This window comes from Mastigoproctus giganteus, chromosome 11 (genome assembly GCF_048544385.1).
Source record: "Mastigoproctus giganteus isolate SK-2022 chromosome 11, ASM4854438v1, whole genome shotgun sequence".
Taxonomy (NCBI): domain Eukaryota; kingdom Metazoa; phylum Arthropoda; class Arachnida; order Uropygi; family Thelyphonidae; genus Mastigoproctus; species Mastigoproctus giganteus.
In genome coordinates, this window is record NC_143585.1 from 82141906 (window position 1) to 82161693 (window position 19788).

The window sequence follows — 19788 nt, forward strand, 5'->3', positions numbered from 1 at the left end:
CACCTAGAGCACTGTATACAGGTCTGGAGGCCTCATTTCAAGAAGGATGTAGAGATGCTGGAACGAGTACAGAGAAGGGCAACAAGATTAGTGAATGGAACAAAGGGGTGCTCTTACGAAGAAAGGCTTAAGTTTTGCAAATTACAGTGTCTGGAGACTAGGCACCGGCGAGGTGATCTGATAGAGGTGGATAAAGCCTTGAATGGTTTGAGCATGCTCAATGCTGATGGGATTCTTCCTCTTGCTCAGAATAATCACCTGAGAGGGCATAAATTCAAATTGAGAAAAGACAGATGTAGGATAGACGTGAGGAAATTTGCCTTTAGCCAGCGGGTGGTTGGTTGGTGGAATAGACTTCCATCCCTTGTCGTGGAAGTTGATAGGCTAAATAAGTTTAAGGCTCAGCTGGACAGGTATTTCGAATGAACAGAGGGGTGAAGTGGAAGTGGTTATTTTTTATTTATTTATTATTTATTTATTTTTTTTATTTATTTTTTTTTGGCTGATGCTGCATAAGCTTGCTTTCTTGCATCAAATGCCTCTACTAATGCTAATAACAAAGAACACTGCACACACAAATTGCAAGTAACACAATATGCGCAAGTGGAACCGAGTAACGAGTTACAAAGCTTTAAAAATACAAATAAAGAGATCCTAAAATTAATTTTTTTATGATTGAAGATTTCATGGAAGTGTAAACACATTTCACCATAATAACCCACAGAATTACAGTTGTCGGTATTATTGCAAATTCAGTAAGATCGAGTTTACTGTTCATTTATAATAGATTTCACTAAGAGAAAAGCCCAATAAACAGGTGACTGCTAATTGTTTTTATTGTTTTATGGTTGTGACCTCCAGAATTTCGACTGAACCACATGGTACCGTCGGAGACAATTGTAAGGTAATCTCCAGTGCTGCGGTCTCCTGCTCCGATTAAATGGCATGCTGTCCCAATTAAGCGAAGTAAACCCTGGCTATTTTCTCAATTGGTTTCTGTTTTTTAGGATTTGCCCCAAATAAACGGCTGCCCTGATTAACCGGTGGCCCAAATAACTGGAATCCACTGTACTACCTAATACTTTCCTTGCTTGAAGGTCCTCAGAAGGTACCATTTAGCCCAAAGGTTTTAATTCTCATGTTTACTATGTATGCCGCAGTTTACTCTGAAAGCATTTATTTCCTTTCCCCTTTAATGTCACCCCTATTACCTACGCTCAACTGGTGGTGCTCCCTCAACAACCAGAAATAGACATTTTTTCTTTAATTTTTCAGGGACTCCACTGACTTGCAGGGATTCCACTGACTGCCTCGCCTCAATACAAGCCTACTCTTTCTTCTACCATATTCCTTTCTAAAACAATACACACACACACACACACACACACACACACACAATTAATATAAAAAATACATGCACACATAATTAATATAAAAAGATAATTAAAATAAAAATCAAATTAATACATATGCCAGTAGCACGGCAAAACTGTAGAGCGAAAAATTAACATAACAATTAAATCAACAGGGAGGGGGAAAGTAAAGGTAACAAGACTGAAACTGTAGCCGAATGTCTTCAAATAATTTAGAAGTTGAATTAAATCCAATTAATAATAATAAATCCATTTAAAATATAAAGCCAATTATATAATAATTTAGCGGCACCCCTCAAGTACCAGTTCTGAGAGATGTGAAATATCACCAAAACAGGACTAAAGCGAACTACTAAAATAAAACAAAACAAAATAATAGACTGACCATTGTGTCCCATATCGATGGAGGACCATGAGGCCAATAATGGTCATGGAATCGCTGCATTTCAATCGCTAGACAAATTGTCGCAAAGGCAAACTGATTGGCAAACCACCACTCCATCCTCCGATCGATCCACAAATGCAGAGGATTTGCATAGCGGTGGTCCTTATGCAGTGAGAAATAAACTATAGAACAAACTATGGATCGAGATGAAGTGAATTGTTAAAAACCTAAAACCATTTTAGCCCTTCAGTAGTGGGTGACAGGGTGACAATAGCCATCCACGGAATTTTAAATTGGTGTCAATAAATGGTAATTACACTTGCAGCTGCGCAGCTCTCAATACCTTCCTATCTTAATCTAATTTATTTCTGTGTGAATCAAAGTCAGCTGGCAGTTAGTTTTCTTAGTACTTTGCGTGCAAATTGGCCTGGAGGACAATAGTTGTTCACGTGACTAATCATGTTACAATTCTACTCTCCATTTTATATCGCTGCATTCTGGTGCACTATTGATTCCCACAGTTATTTTATTCAGTTTTTGCTTAGATTTTACAGCTCAGATGCCTTTCTTGCTCCTATTTTATTTGTGTAAGTAGATTTTGCCATCTTTTATTCTAAAAGAATTTGAATAGGTGAGTTTAGTAATTGAGAATGAAGGTATGGTAGAGCATTGAAAATCTGAAAGTCAATAATCTGAACGAGCCAGCATTAATTTTTTTTTTTATGCTGGTGCCATAAAATAAATACAGTAAGCGCTGGTTATTGTGATCACATTTGTGAATTGAATTTTGATTCTATTAAATGATAATTCTAATAAGTGAAAATTGGAGGAAAATTATTCCACAGGCTATAAAAAATGAAGGTATAAAGCATAAATGTAAACTTGTGTTACCTTACCAATTAACAAAATTAAATAATACATGAAAACTTACAAACTGAATGCCATCCGACTCAACTACTCTTGCTGAAAAGAGTGAGAGATTTAGCAGCATAGAAACAAAGTTTGAAAAAGGTACAGCAAAAAATAAGTAATTATTGTTGTTAAAGGCCTATACATATGCTATTGTGGCAAGTTCCATTTGTTTTATTACCTATGAATAAAAATACGTAAGTACAACTTAGTGTTTTTATTTCTAGACTTACTAAACTTTTTTTTTTTTAGTCTCCAGAACAATATTTTTGATAAGTTCAAAAATCTAAGTAAATTGGAAGTCCGAACCACCCCCGGTCTCTATTAGTTTGGATTATGCTCTCTTGTACAATTGTTAGTGGATAAATAAGTCTATATATACAGTACAGTAAATGTTCTGTATATTTTTATTACCTTAATAAAATATTATATTTCTCAATAATATTTTATCACGGAAACCAATACACATATCATGGAAACCAATATCTTTACTGTGTTTAACGCACATGAAATAGTAATAAATATTCTATTAGCATCGAGCATCAGATTATTTCATGATGAACTTTCTATAAATAGTAAACTACCTATTGATAGAATAATCATAATCGATACAAATATTCAGTATTTCTATCATTACTGATAAAATATTCCCCATTGATGCTCATTACAAATATTCTATCAATGTTTAGCATTAGATGATTATTTATGGGCATCCTTTTCTTCCAGAAACCTAAAACCAGTTTATAATGTCTCTGAATAGATAAATAAGAACATTTATTATGAAATTACAAAGCGACAAAAAAACCCACAATTTTAAAAAAAAATGAACTTTAAACTGGAGGACAGTAGTTATCCACACCCTAAAAAGTTATGAAATGTCACGCAACTGCTGAATGGTTAAAGAAGCAAATAAGAAAGATAAGGAGATTCCCAAAGGAATGCTCACAATTTTTCTTTGAAAGATTAAACTGTAAGACACCAAAAACTAACAATTCAATTTTGGACAATTCATCTTCAAGCAAGGTCAATATTTAAATAATAATAACTAAGGAGCTTCGCCCCTTGCTCGCGAACTCGCATGCTACATATTTCTACATAAAATGTAGAGGTACGATAGAGTAAGTGAAATCTTTTATGTACGACACCTGTCGAAATGTACTGATTGATATTTAATCAGGAAATGACTTATGTAATGCATGAGCAGTATTGTTGCATAAAAAAAAGAACCATGCATCTTGGGTGGAGGAGATAGTCTGAAAAATATGGCGCCCCTTGATATTTAGGAGAAACTTACTGGTTGCTGGGGGACAGAAATTATGTTCCGAAAGATGTCAAAAGTGCAAACAGTGTGGTTTTTGAGACCTATGGAAAAGGCACTTTTGTTCTTGGCTCTCAATATTTATATATTCTGTTTCTAGTATTCTATTTATATATTTTGTGTATATTGACTAATCACTAGTTCTGTCAGGTGTAGACTTATTTGAAATCTAGAATTATCTACTTTCCAAAATTTTTGGTATAAATTAACTTGTCCACCTGAAAACTATGTTTAAACTGTGTTATTTATAATTTAGTGCGTACTATGTATGACATATATAGGTAGATTGCATAGTATAGCATTAGCTGCATGGTTGAAAATATGGTTTCCTTTGCCTTTTTTTTTCCTTAATAAACAGTTTATCCACTAGTCCACCAGTGATTCTAAAGAAAAAAGGTCGGGTTACCCCCTCCACTTTGGGAGGGTTTCAATTTCACATGGGATTCAATTTCTACTCCTATAGAAATTGAATCCCATGTGAGATTGATAACACCCACTGTCTGTTTACTGAGCGAGCAATGATGCAAATTTTTTACTGGTAAATTTCATCGTACTTTTGTGTGCTTCTCGTGCAGGCTTTCTTTACCTTTGCCTTATTTCCTTTTTCTCATACGTATCACATAGGCTATCCATGTACCATATATGGTATGTGGATAGCCTAAGTGATATCCATACAATGTATATTGCAGCTGAAGCACAAGATAATGTTTGTTGCTGTGTGGTGCTTGGAGGAATGAATGGGCAATATGGCAGATGCACAGATACAAGATGTTCTCAGTTTGCATATAAAGATTTTTTTTTTTGCTAGTTTTTATTTATTAGTTATTGTCATTACAAAACATGGATTATTATTTTGTAATGTGCCCTGAAATGTACACCACTTGTGTACAGTGATTAACTTGTTTTTAGTATTCCAAACATTACTTTCTCTAATTAGCTGTATTAATAACAGTATTTTTCCTTTTGTCCATGCCATCACTTTAACAGAAAATATGAAAACAAATGTACAGTAAAACCTGAGTAATTTGGACAAAACTGTTTTTAACAAGGGGATTGAGAAGAATTTCAGCTAAGGATTAAATGGTTAAAATATTCAGTAACATTTTATCAATTTTTTTTTAATAAGAAGTCTTGGAAGCCTTCCCTCCAGTCTAGATAGGGGTAGTCAGAATTACTGAAACATCTGAATTATACAATACAGTTACATAAACATTTGCAAATCATAACTCATAAAAAAAAGTAATTTATTCATAGTACAGCAGATATATCTTAATGTTAGTTTAGATCAACATTTCCCAAACTGTGTTCAGTGGAACACTAGTGTTCCATGGAAAATCGTAATTAATAATTAAAAAAATAAAATAAATAAATTTTGCATATTTGTGGCGGACACCACTTTTGTCTCATAATTTTTAACTTTATTTATTTATTTTTTGGTTATTAATATACTGGCATAGACTAATAATCAAATAGACCGCGGAACGCTATTTTGGTGGGCTTTGCATAGAGAAGTATGCGTACAGGTAATGGCATTTACGAAAAGGTAGCAATGTAGTGATCTAATGTGCTATTCGTATGCGATTTAGCCTGGAGTACATGGGTTGAAGGAGATGGGGAAGCGAACTGATATCATAACTAAACTTACTTCCTTGTATAAATTTTTTTTGATAATTATCAGTATTTCGAAATATCATTAAAATAAATGACCATGGATTTGTGGTTGAAAAAAGGAACTTTAAAATGAGAAGCAAGTACTTCTAGTATTGCAACTATGGTCGAGGAAAACGAACACAATATTGTCTCACTTCAAAGTGAGGATGAACAGTTGCAGCCTTTTGTTCCCCAAAAAATTAAAGTGAAAAAACAGGAACCAACTAATAAAAGACCAAAACTAAAGTATGAAGACAGTTATTTGAATTTCAGCTTTACATGTGTTGGAAATAAAGATGCTCCTGATGCACAATGTGTCGTATATAATAAAATATTATAAACAGTTCTTTGGCTCCCGCTAAGCTTGTTTTTCGTATGTGTTCTGTGACTAAAAAAGTTTGGGAAATGCTGGTTTAGATAGTATAGATCAGCAATTTCCAAACTGGGAGGCGTGGACTAGTGCAAAAGGAGGCGCAAAAAGTTTAACAGAAATGTAATTTTCATAACATAGCATATAAATAAAAAAAAATATATACATATAAATAAACTTTCATAACATAACATTAAATCTTATAACCTATTTTTTCAAGCATTTACTGCCACCTATCTCACTCTAACTTTGATATAAACATGAGATAAACATTTATTTGGAAAAAAAATATTTTGCTGAAATGGATTGATGAATTATGATTGATATGATGTAATGTAATATATATAATTTAGTGAGTACTATGTATGACATATAAGTAGATTGCATAGTATAGCATTAGCTGCATGGTTGAAAATATGGTTTCAGCGGTATGCGATTGTTTTTTTTATTGTTTTTGGCGTGATTACTTACTGATAATAATCGTTAGTAATTTAGAAGTTGTATTTTTTAAGAATATAAATTTAATCCTAAATTTAGACAAATGGATAACGTTTTGACTGGTTATAAGAGAAAATCCACTAATAATGAAGATACTGATGCTGATACAAGTAAAGGTAGTGGGAATACAAGCAACAAGGAGGTAGAACTCCCAAGACAAGAAAATACGATTCATCCTTTTTATCATTAGGATTCACAAGTGTTATTATAGATGGCTTGGAAAAACCAATGTGTTTGTTTTGTACGAAAGTTTTGGCTGCAGATAGTATGAGACCAGGCAAATTAAAACGGCACCTTAAAACTATGCATTCTGAATACGTTGGTAAGCCCAAAGAATTTTTTCAAAGAAAATTAGATGAGTTTAATAAACAAAAGCAAACATTCAAAAAACATAGTTTCTGTTCCATCAAATGCATTGCTAGCGTCGTTACCAAGTTTCTTATACAGAATTGCGAAATGTAAAAAACTAATACAATAGGAGAAACTCTAGTTTTTCCAGCAGCTATTGATATGGTTAAAATAATGTTCGGCGAATCATATGCGACAAATACCGCTTGCTGATAATACAGTTGACAGAAGAATCGATGATATATCCAGTCTTTGCGATCAGTTAGTTTCTCGACTGCGTACTTCGAAATTCGCTATACAAGTAGATGAGGCAACTGATGTAGCTAAAGATGCTCATTTAATTGCATATGTTCGATAGGTTGCAGAAACTAATATAATGGAAGATATATTATTTTGCAACCCATTCCTGGAAAGGCCACATCCAATGAAATTTTTAATATAATTGACACTTTTTTTGATGAGAACGACATAAAGTGGAATAACTGCATTGGACTCTGTACTGACGGAGCACAGTCAATGTCAGGACACAAGGCAGGTCTTCAAGCATTGCTTAAAAAGAAAGCACCCAAAGTTATCTGGGCGCACTGCATGCTTCACAGAGCAGCTCTCGTGTCAAAAAATATGAGTGAGGAACTTAACAACATTTTTACAAAAGTTATAAACTACATAAAAAACAATCCTTTAAAAGTTAGGTTGTTTGCAAAGCTGTGTGAAGATATGGAAGCTAATTACCTCACTTCTATACTATTGTGAAGCTGGCTATCTCGTGCAAAAGTGATTCAAAGGGTGTTTGAACTCAAAGAAGAGATTGCAATTTTTCTTGATTAAAATCATAATGAAGAGGCAAATTTATTTAGGAATGATAACTTTATTGTTAAACTTGCCTATTTGGTTGAAATTTTTGGAAAATTGAGTGTTTTGAATAAACCAATGCAAGGACCACAAATGCATTCATTGATTCAAAAAGACAAAGTGAAAGCATTCATAAAAAAATTGGAGCTGTGGAAATCAGATTTACAAAAAAATAAGTTTAACATGTTTCCACTTTTAAATGATTTCTGTACCAGAGTTAATATTGAAGCAAACAAAAATCTATTTACTGAACACTTGGATGAGTTGCTAAAGCACTTTTCACATTATTTCGAAGATCTTGATTTTACAAAGTTCGCGTGGATATAGAATCCATTTGCCGATGAACAAGATGATGAATTTGGATTGACAACTATTTGAAAAGGAAAAATTGATCGCATTATCATGCGATACTTTATTGAAACAAAAATTTCAGAGTGAAACCCTAGTTCAATTTTGGTTGAATCGAAGTGAAGAATATAATACTTTGTCAAGCAAAGCAATGCAAGTATTGCTGCCATTCGTAACATCATATGCAAAACGGGATTTTCTGCATTAGCTGCAATGAAATCCAAATATCGAGCCCGTTTAGTAATAGAAAAAGAGCTACGAGTAGCATTCTCCTCAATGACACCTAGATTTGATAAACTTTGTGCTAATAAACAAGCACATCCATCGCATTAAAAACAAATTAATTTAAAAATGAATATATATACAGTGGTACCTCGGGTCACGAACAAATCGGCCCGCGAACACAATTTCCGAACAAATTTTGACTCGACCCGCGAACAATGCCTAGGTGCACGAACGCACAAACATGGCTTTGGTGCCATGTTTTTGGCTCGCGAACAGCATCAGTTGTACTAAGGTTTGTGCGCTGTGAACATTATTTGTCATTGCGTTGTTCTTGATACAATTTTTTTTTTTTTTGCTTTTTGCATTAAATTAACCCTCATTATGGCTCCCAAGAAAGTGAAAAGTGTTAGTGACAGTGGTGTAAAGAAGCCTAAGCGTATTACAGTAGAAACGAAGAAGGAAATAATAACTAAGCATGAGAATGGTGTTCATGTTTCTGATCTTGCCAAACAGTACGACATGGCTAAATCTACGATCTGTACTATCTTAAAGAACAAAGATGTGCTAAAGACGGCTGATGTGGCTAAAGGAGTGACTATGTTAACGAAGCAAAGGTCTCAAGTGTTAGAAGAAGTAGAAAAATTAGCTGATTAATCCAAGCTGATTAGTTTGGATTAATTAAAAGCAGCTTGCTGGGGATAGTGTTAGTGAGGCCCTAATTGTTATTTGGTTTTTAGGAGCATTGGCAACTAAGACCATATTGCTCCGGGATATGTGGTGGTCATTTCCTGACCTTTCCGCATCCTCCGTATTTGGTAGTGACGGGCTCGAACCCCGGTCTAATCAAGAAGCGTGTGCCACGCACTGCTGCTCCTTCCCACCTGGCTACCGAGGTGCCTGTCCCAGAACTTTTTGATTGCAACGTATACATACTGCTAGAGGCAAATGCACAGATGGAAATGTTTCAGTGCCATTATAATAATATTATATATATAGTAGGACCCCTGTATCCACGGGGAATATGTTCCAAGACTTATCGTGGATGGCTGAAACCACGGATATAAGCAAACACCTGCCCCAATATATAAAGTGATTTTCTTTTACATACATATGTATAATAAAGTTTAATTGATAAATTATAAACACACAGTAAGACATTAAATACAATAAGTACAGCAGACTCTATTTATTGGGATGGGATTAACTGGGACACTTCAAGACTCCAAATTAAAAAAAAAAAATCAACCAGAAATCATAAAATTCAAGTAATAACTAGAATAGGTGTAAATATTTTGCAAGTTGTAAATAAGCGACAAAAACCAGCGTTATAAGTCGTCATTGGGAGATTAGTGTACCTATTATCTTGAAAACCCTGCTGTCTTCACACCTACCTCTCAAAACAAAAAGAGACCAAATGTTTAGTTTGATTTAGTGCATCATGTCGATTGTGATTTTGCACTGCAAAAAAGGTCAAATTATCAGGGATGTCGGATTTTTTTTTTTTTAGAAATCGCAAAAATGAAGGGCAAACACTAAGAGTTGTGCTGTCAAATTAAACAAAAACTTGAAATTATTCAAAAGTTTGAAAACGGTGCATCCGTTAAATTTCTAAAGAACCATTATAATGTTGGCGACAAAACCATACGCAACATTGTAAAAAATAAAGGGAATAAAGGGAAATTGTAAAATAAAAAATAAAGGGATTTAAAATGACATCGTAAAAAAATAAAGGGAATCATCGTATTAGACATGCGAGTAGTACGTGTTAAGTTTTTTCATTTTTTTTCTGTGGTTAACCACGGGTAACTGAATCAGTGGATACGGAGGCACAACTGTGTTTATTTATCTCCTAGCCATTCCAGAATCCACTAAAGATTGTACTCACAATGTCAGTATGTTCCTTCATTAATAATAATGTCTCATGAGTGTCAAAGTCAGATTCAAGTTAACTTGAATACTGCATGCAGGTCTTGGAGGCCTCATTTTAGGAGGGATGTAGAGCTGCTGGAATGGGTATAGAGAATGGCAAGATTTGTGAGGGGAACAAATGGGGGCTCTTACCAAGAAAGGTTTCAGTTTTGCAAATTGCAGTGTCTGGAGACTAGGCACTTGCAAAGGGTTCTGATTGAGTGTTTAAGGCTTTGAATGGCTTGAGCAAACTCTGTGCTGATGGGATTTTTCCTTTGTTCAGACTATTTTTTTTTTTTTGGCTGATGCTGTATTATAAGCTTGCTTTCTTGCATCACGTGCCTCTACTAATGCTATGCACATGGATGGGGCGTAAATATAAATTCAGGAAGGATGGTTGTGGAATAGATGTGCAGAAGTTTGTATTCGGCAAATGGGTGGTTGATTGCTGGAACAAGCTTCCATCCATTTTGGAAGTAGATAGTTTGAATAAATTCAAGGAAGGACTGGACAAAACCGTTGGTGAGGATGATTGGGTGAAATTGAATTTTTTTTTTTTTTTGACTGTTGCTATATAAGCTTGCATTCTTGCATAATTTTCCACTACTAATATTAAAGTGCCAAAATTATATTCTACATCTAGCTCACAACTGACTCTTTCACTCACGAGTTGAATGACATTCATTTTCCATTTTTGGAACTGCTGTGTTTCCTTTAGAATACCTATATGTTCCTGTATTGCGTTCTTAATGATTGCTTTTTCCCTAAGACTGAAGTCAGACTGAATGGTCTGTAGTTACTCACTTTGTTCTTTGAAGCATGTTTATGGATTGACAATAAGTTGGCACCTCTCCAATCCAAAGGTTTCTCCTCTGAGTTCAGTGACACCCTCTTTTTTTTTTTTTTTTTTTGCCTACATACCTTGAGTTTCCATTATATATATAAACGAATGAATGTTTTCCATCAATAGCAAGGTTGACCATTAATAAAAGGTGCTTGAAGGTTCAGCAGTTAAAAAAAAATTAAGGCTATTGCTGGAATTATTGAAATAGTCTAGTTAACTCAACTAGCCTCGACTTTCATCTGTCGTGAATTTTTTTTGCCCTTTTTTTTAACATTAGAGGCATTCAAAGGTTAATTTAATCACCAGAATTAGAAGATTTACAGATATTTTTATGAATATTTCTTTAATTTAAAAAAAAAAAATTATGGCCAGTGATACTGCATAAGCTAAGCACTATAAAATTAAAATACAATATCATTTTCGATAATAGCAAATAACGTGGCTACTGCATTAATTCTTTAAACTTTCAAAACCTGTAGGTTGCATATGGATTTTTCACACCACAAAGGTTATGTAACAGTGTTGTTTTCAAGGACTTGGTTAAATAAAAGTTATACCTCAAGAGTAGAATTTCTGGCCCTTGTTAACTGCAATTTGACCAGCTATGCATCTTTTCAACATCATGCAGCTGCAAATAAAATTTTCAGAATTGCCAATTTTTCATGGGAAATAACAGAGGCAAGAAATGCCCCTATCTTTGTTTTCATGAATGAAAAGAGAGACAAGATAATGGACTTTTTCTCAGAATTTTGATATATTATTCAGCGTACGTTGATATAGTATTTTTTGATGGTTTAGTGGTACATTTACTGCCCAGTAAATCTAGAGTCAGTATGGTCTATGTGTAAATACTCTTTACTCCTATACCTCAAGTTGTTAGTTCCCCTCTACCACTCTCACATTTAGATGCCTTTCCTGGAATAGCCATCAGGCTAAACCTCTACTTTTGCCCAAAATTGACTAACTGCAGCCTCAATTGAAGAGGCCTAAGAATTCCTGTAATCTCAAATGGAATACAAACCCAGACCTTTCCAAAGGAGTGACATCTGTTGAACTCACAATATTATTATCTTGAACATATTAATGAGTTGTGTAATAGTAATGCTTAACCTGGCCTGTACTTATTTTATGTTACTAAATTGATCTTTATTTATATGGAAATAATGAATTATTTGTGTTATATACTGCTAAAAAATAACTATAAAATTATATATTACTAACAAGTATAGTAATAAATAGTAAAATTGTTTTATTAGACACAAGGTATTCTTTATTGGTCTAAAATGTTATTATATTATGATTTAAAGTTTAATGAATCCAGCTTTATTTTTATTTCCTAATTTTCAGGAACTCTCTTTTGAAGCTTCCACCTGTTATACAAAAGTTGTATCCACTTGGATACTAAAGCAGTTCAACCACAGAAGACTGTGATGGAAGGAGAGAAGGGAGTGACAGAAGAGAGTACAGTAGAAGAGACAGAAGACAGTTCAGGAGAAGAGAGTACAGTGGAAGGGAGAGAGACAGAAGGAGAGAGCACAGTGGAAGAGGAAGATATAGGAGAAGAGACTGGAGATATTTCCCTTGAAAAAAACATATGTTTGAACAAAAACATAGTCAGTTCCAAAGTTGGATATTATTCTATCCAGCCAAATGTAATTAAATCTTCTCCTGGAAGCAGTTCACACGGATATGATACATCTCCACAAATATCCAGAGATCAAAAATTTTTTAAAATGATCCTTTCTCATCTGAGTGATAATCATACCACAAGTAATACAAATACAATTTCTACTCCCATACATAAAAGGGAAATTGGTAATAATTCTCCATCAAGTTTTGTCACACCTAATAGTTCTGTACGTAAGAGAAAAATTTATGATTCTCAATTAGGTTTTTCCATGCCTTCTACTTCCAAGAATACAAGAACGTCTTATCCTTTTGATGAGCACTGTGATGTGAAAAGGCAAAAATTGAATAGTATTGCTCATAAGATAACTAATCAGTCTTCAAATTGTATATCTCCCTCTTACCAAAATCAACATTCCTTTCACAAGAAAAGTTATACTTGGTCAGGTGGTTCACTAAGAAGTGAAAATATACCTGTATTTTTAACACCTCAGCCAAATGTAAACAGAATATTCAGTAGAACATTCCTTCCAAAATATAATGTTACAAGCCTTAGAACTATTAAACCTGGTGTTGGACTTGTTGATACCCACTGCCATATAGACTTTCTTTTTCGCAAAGAAAAGTTCAAAGGGACCTATTCAGAGTACAGAACTTTGCATGCAGACACATATCCACAATGCTACGAAGGGTGTATTGCAATTTTTTGTGATCCTGAAACTTTTCAAATGGTAAGTTTTTTTTTTTTTTTATTATTATATTTTTTTCAGCTGTTTGGAATTTGTAAATTTTTCTTGGAAGCAGTAACAAAAAATTAACTATAGTAAAAGCTTTATTATAAGGAGTAGAGACACAGTAGTACTTTCTTTTATGGAGTAATGACACTACACAAACTGTGAACAAAAATCAGTAACTAGCCACACAGTGTGAATTAAAGAACAAATTGGGTAAATGTTTTCACACAAGTATTTGAACAATCTGAACTTATTTTATTGTATTCGTAGAAGTTGTATAGTCTTTGAGCAAAGACAAGATATTACAGAATTTGTAAAAAAAAAATATGTATTGTGTTTGTTTTGGAGTGAAACTCAGTGGCCAAGGTAAACAATGGGCTCCACATAAAGTTTGCCAAACCTGTGTTGAAGCATTGAGATTGTGGAAAAATGGTAAAAAGAAATCTGTGCTATTTGCAATTTCCATGATTTGGTGGGAGCCTGCAAAACATTGTGACTGTGTTTTGCTTAGTTAATGTAGAGGGATACAATGTAAAGAGTAAGAAGGGCATTGTATATCTTAATATACCATCCACCTTAAACAGCCACATGAAGATAACCTGCCTATTCCATGCTCTCTACTTATATTGGAGAATGTAGTAGCAGAGTGCTGAAAGTGAAGCTTCTGAAGATGAAGCTGAAATAACATGCCTGTAGATATTGAATCCAGCCCTCAGCATGTATTCAGTGATCTGTTAAGAGATTTACATTTACCAAAGGAATCTGCAGAACTCCTTGGTTCTAGACTTAAGTCAAAAAATCTAGCACATGGGATGTTTTTCCTTATGGTGCAGACACAGAATGATAACTAATCCCCTACTTTTCTGAGGATGATTCTATAGTGTTTTGCAGTAATATAAATGACAATGAATAATTAGGAATTAGTTACAGTCCTACACAGTGGTGACTTTTTGACTCATCAAAGAGGAGTCTCAAAGGTTTGTTGCTCCAGAATGGAAATAAATATGGGTCAAGTCTAGTAGCTCACTCTGTGCATTTGAAAGAAACCTCTGAGAACTTCAAGAAGTTGTAATATTAAGTATGAAGAACATGGTCTGTGATGACCAATCAACCATGATTGGTCTGTGAAGCAATCTGGCTTCACAAAAATGCCTTGCTTTTTGTGTGAGTGGGGCAGTCGGGCAAGGATTAAACACTGGGGTGTTGAGGTCTGGCCAAAGAGTGGCAGTTTGTTGCCTGGATCAAAGAACATAGTTCATAAACCACTGGTAGACTCCAAATTGTCCTCCTTCCACATCAAACTGGGTTTGATGAAACAGTTTATGAAATCTTTACCTCAGGAAGGTCCCTGCTTCAACTGCTTTTGTACTAAATTCTCATCAATCACCCAAGAGAAGCTAAAACAAGGGTTTTTTTTTTTTTTTTTTGGACTTCAGATTTGAAAACTGATCAGGGACCAAGATTTTGAAGGAACTATGAATAAAAGAGAAAAACAGGCATGGATTAGCTTCCAGTCTGTTGTCTAGAACTTCATAGGGAACAACAAGGATCCAGTATACAAGAATATAATTGAAAATACATTGGCAAATTTCAATAAACTGGGCTGCAACATAAGTGCCAAAGTACATTTTTTACACTACCACATTGACTACTTCCCAGAAACTTTAGGAAGCCTTATTAAAGAACAGGGTGAGAAGTTTCACCAGGACAATAAAGACATGGAGATGAGGTACCAGGGGAGGTGGAATGGCTGACTATTGCTGGATACTGAAGGGGGACAGTAAAGCAGAAGGATCTGCAAGAAAATCAAAATTTGACCCATTGTAGATCAGTTTTTGAAATGAGAGGCGAGCATTTAGTGGATTTTCTACTACACTACCCTTTTTAATAATGTTTTCTACATGTATTTAAATATAAAAGCCTAGTAAAAGTAGAATTTTGTTATAATTCTATAGTAATGTTTTCTACATGTATTTAAATACATGTAGAAAACATTTTCGTTACTGTTCAAAATGCAGAGTAGTATGATTACTGTTTGTATTTAAATATATAAAAGCCTAGTAAAGTAATGTTTTCTACATGTATTTAAATACATGTAGAAAACATTTTCGTTACTGTTCAAAATGCAGAGTAGTATGATTACTGTTTGTATTTAAATATATAAAAGCCTAGTAAAAGTAGAATTCTGTTATAATTTGAAATGCACCAATTCTGCCAAAATTAATAAAAATTAGTGAAAAATCAATTTTCTTGTGTGATTTTTGAAGAAACCTGACATGCTGGAAACAAACAGAAGTCATTTTTGAAATCAGCATTAGAAAATGATTCAGGAAACTTTTCTGGGCAAACATTAGTGAATTTTTTTTCAAAATGCAGAGTAGTATGATTACTGTTTATGTTATAAAATAATGCATAATTCTATGACATCCACAAAATAGAGATTGTTTCATTACTGTATAGAGTAACCATCATTCATCTGTCTAACTTTATTTATTATTATTATATTAATATCATTATATATTATTATTTATCTCTTGAAGTAAAAGTATATTTTATATATACTGTATTTGCCAGTAATTTTGACTCTATATAGTAGGAACTAAAATGTAAATATACAGTAAACCCCCGCTATTCGTGGGGGTTACGTTCCTGAGAAATGCCACGAATACTGAGTTATTGCTCCCATAGTAATAAAGGGGTTCCGTTCCAAAGTATGAAATATAAGAAAAACTAGTCTAAAATTTTGTCTATGTATGTATTATATGTACCTTCATAATATGACTATGTACATATTCAGTACATAGTGAATTGCAAGCATATGGCATCGAAATGAAAATAAGAAACAATTTAATATTAAATGTAATATTTATTAGAAATTTCAAATAAATCTTATCCCGCCAGTGCTATCACCAGTTTCGCTAAAGTGTTGATTAAGGAGTTTTGCCTTTTCACGAATGATGAGTGAACTTAACGGAATTTTATTTTGAGTTCAGTCTTCTATCCACAGATTTAAAGCCTTTTCCATTTTTTTTTAAATTTAACATCACGAGTTACAGAGAAAATTTTTGAAGTAATTAGCGCGTTTTCACGGACACTGTGGAGGATTTTTTCTTCCGATTTTTTGATTGATCGTACCGTTGACTCATTGATTTTATAATGTTTTGCCACTGAGGAGACACTTTCACCATTAGAAATTTTGTCCAATAACTCTATTTTATTCGCTAATGTCATCACCTTCTTTGATATTTTCACATTTCCCTTGTTGTTTGTAGCCATATTTTTGTATGGGTTAGAAAGAACTTGTCCACAATAAAGTCACTTTCTTCCGTTAACATACTCGAAAAAGTCTGTTTTACACTGCAAAACAGCAGATTTATCACTTTTGTAAGCATATCAATTTATAAATTGATAAATTTATTAAATTTATAAGCATATAAATTAAAAGCAAACGACAAAACCTTCCATGACAAGCGCATAAAAAAGATTTTGTCACCCCTCTCCCCCCACCCACTGAGTGCTGTTTTGACCGGAAAAGATGATTTTAGCCACGCCTATGTTTTTTTATGGCGGAAAATGTTCACGGCGCTTAAAAATTCACATTTTTTTTTAGGTTTCATTTTATATTAAATCGGCGACCACGAATAGCAGGGGTTTACTGTATTTGTTATTAAAATCTGCACTTATTGTATATATTCATATACAATAAGTACAAGTTCAAATACATATTTATATATATGTATTTAGTATTAATATTAGTAATGGCCATATGGTGCAAGGAAGCCTAAGGCTTATGCTGCTGCACCAGCTAAAAAATAAATAAATAAAAATAAAATAAAATAAAATATATAATAAGAGAAAAGGAAATACAGTAAACCCCCGCTATTCGCGGTTTTCTTGTATTCGCGATCGCTGATTTAATATAAAATGAAACCTAAAAAAATGTGAATTTTAAAGCGCTGTGAATATTATCCGCCATAAAAAATCATGGGCTAAAATTATCTTTCCTGGTCAAAACAGCGCTCAGTGGATGGGGGAGAGGGGTGACAAAATCGCGAGCATGGATGTTTTTCACTAATCCTTGTTCAGTATGTGTTATGCGCTTGTAATGGAAGTTTTCGTCGTTTGCTTTTAATTTATATGCTTATAAATTGAATAAATTTATCAATTTATAAATTGATATGCTTAAAAAAGTGATAAATCTACCGTTTTGCAGTGTAAAATAGACTTTTTCGAGTGTTAACGGATGAAAGTGACTTTATTGTGGACAAGTTCTTTCTAACCCGTACAAAAATGTGGCTACCAATAACAAGGGAAATGTGAAAATATCAAAGAAGGTGATGACATTAGCGAATAAAATTGAGTTATTAGACAAAATTTCTAATGGTGAAAGTGTCTCCTCAGTGGCAAAACATTATAAAATCAATGAGTCAATGGTACAATCAATCAAAAAATCAGAAGAAAAAATCTGCTGTAGTGTCCGTGAAAATGTGCTAATTGCTTCAAAAATTTGCTCTGTAATTCGTGATGTTAAATTAGAAAAAATGGAAAACGCTTTAAATCTGTGGATAGAAGACCGAACTCAAAATAAAATTCCATTAAGTTTACTCATCATTCGTGAAAAGGCAAAACTCCTTTATCAACACTTTAGTGAAACTGGTGATAGCACTGGCGGGATAAGTTTTTTTTTTTTTTTTTTTTTTTGCTAGGAAAGGTGCTGGTTTGAAAGATTTGTTTGAAATTTCTAATAAATATTACATTTAATATTAAATTGTTACTTATTTTCATTTCGATGCCGTATGCTTGCATTTCACTATGTACTGTCTATGTACATAGTCATATTATGAAGGTACATATAATACATACATAGACAAAATTTTAGACTAGTTTTTCTTATATTTCATACTTTGGAACAGAACCCCTTTATTACTATGGGCGCCATAACTCAGTATTTGCGTTTTCGGTATTCGCGACATTTCTCAGGAACGTAACCCCCGCGAATAGCGGGGGTTTACTGTAGATAACCTATGCACTCACTTGCAGCCTCCCTTAAAATTATAGGGTATATGCCATCAACCCCAGGAACCTTGCTTGCCTGTGGGCTCAAAAGCTTTTGCATTAAATAATCGTGAAATTTCAGTGTGTATATATATATAAATAATATATATTTATTATTAAAATATAAATGGCTGTGCACACATTTACTAATGTTAATGTTATTTCTGGTATATTCAGTATATATTTTAATTTCTGTATGGATTTTAGATTTGTTCCATTTTTTTATTTTTTTCAGAAACATATATGGGACGGTATTTTAAATGAAAAAGGTGTATGGGGTGCATTTGGTTGCCATCCCCATATGGCTGAGAAATACACTTCTCAGATAGAGAGATTTCTTGAGACTGCCCTTAATCATCCTAGTGTTATTGCTTTTGGAGAAATTGGATTAGACTACTCATCAAGGTAAGCTATTTTGAATAATTTCATTCTTTGTTGTGTGTGTGTGTGTGTGTGTGGGGGGGAGAGAGAGAGAGAGAGAGAGAGAGAGAGAGAGAGAGAGAGACCTGACTTAAATTATTTGAACATCTCTATATAGTGTTTTGCATTGGAATCAGATCCTGTTTGGTGAGAATACAGTGACAACCCTTCAGTGACCAGGTAGGATCTGATCTACCTGGTCACTGAAGGGGTATTTTTTTTTTGCCCATTTTATGTGGACTTTGTTAGTAATCCTGGCACTCTTTTGCCCTTTTTCTTGTTGCTGCTTTATCAATTAGCTAACAGTAGCCTATGGTTTAGGAAATATACCAGTGGGATAAAGGTGCAATGTTACACCTTTATCCCAAAAGTGATGGCCATTTTATGGATAATAGTGCATCATGCCAGAATCATGTAAAAATGGTTCTGAAAACATGAAATGGATTTCCAGCATCTTACCTTGGCCTCCACATTCACCTGATCTCAATTCTATTGAGAATGTGTGGGAGATGCTGGATAGATCTATTCGGCAACAAAGTCATCTTCCTTTAACTTTGTTGCAGCTGCATATTTTGCTAGAAAATTGGCTATAATTAGACCAAAACTATAATGCCTTATAGAATCCATGCCACACCACACACGCTGTTATTTGATAATAAAGTGGCCTGATTCATTATTGAATAAAGGTTCATATTTTTTTGGCCATTGTGTGTAGGTGTTATTGCTTCAGGGAAAAAACAGTGCTGATAATTTTTTTTTTATTGTTTTATTTTCAGTAATTTTACTTTGGTGATGAGCAATCAAGTCAAAATAAAATGAAATTAATCTTTAAAAGCATTTATTTACAAAGTTTTCATTTTAACAAAAATTTCATAAACTTTCTATCCCTATCAAAAATTCACTGCTGAAAGCTCACACCACACAT

At 33.7% G+C, this 19788-nt stretch overlaps 1 protein-coding gene across 1 annotated transcript in view; it reads left to right on the top strand.

The window, feature by feature from the left end:
* The first annotated feature begins 12798 nt into the window (after positions 1 to 12798).
* Positions 12799 to 19788, top strand: part of LOC150078194 (3'-5' RNA nuclease TATDN2-like) — a 33343-nt gene continuing 26353 nt past the window's right edge. The window contains exons 1-2 of the mRNA XM_090384764.1: positions 12799 to 13385; positions 18679 to 18848. Of these exons, the coding sequence (XP_090240890.1) occupies positions 12927 to 13385; positions 18679 to 18848 (629 nt within the window). The 5' untranslated portion in view covers positions 12799 to 12926. The remainder of the gene's footprint in view (positions 13386 to 18678; positions 18849 to 19788) is intronic.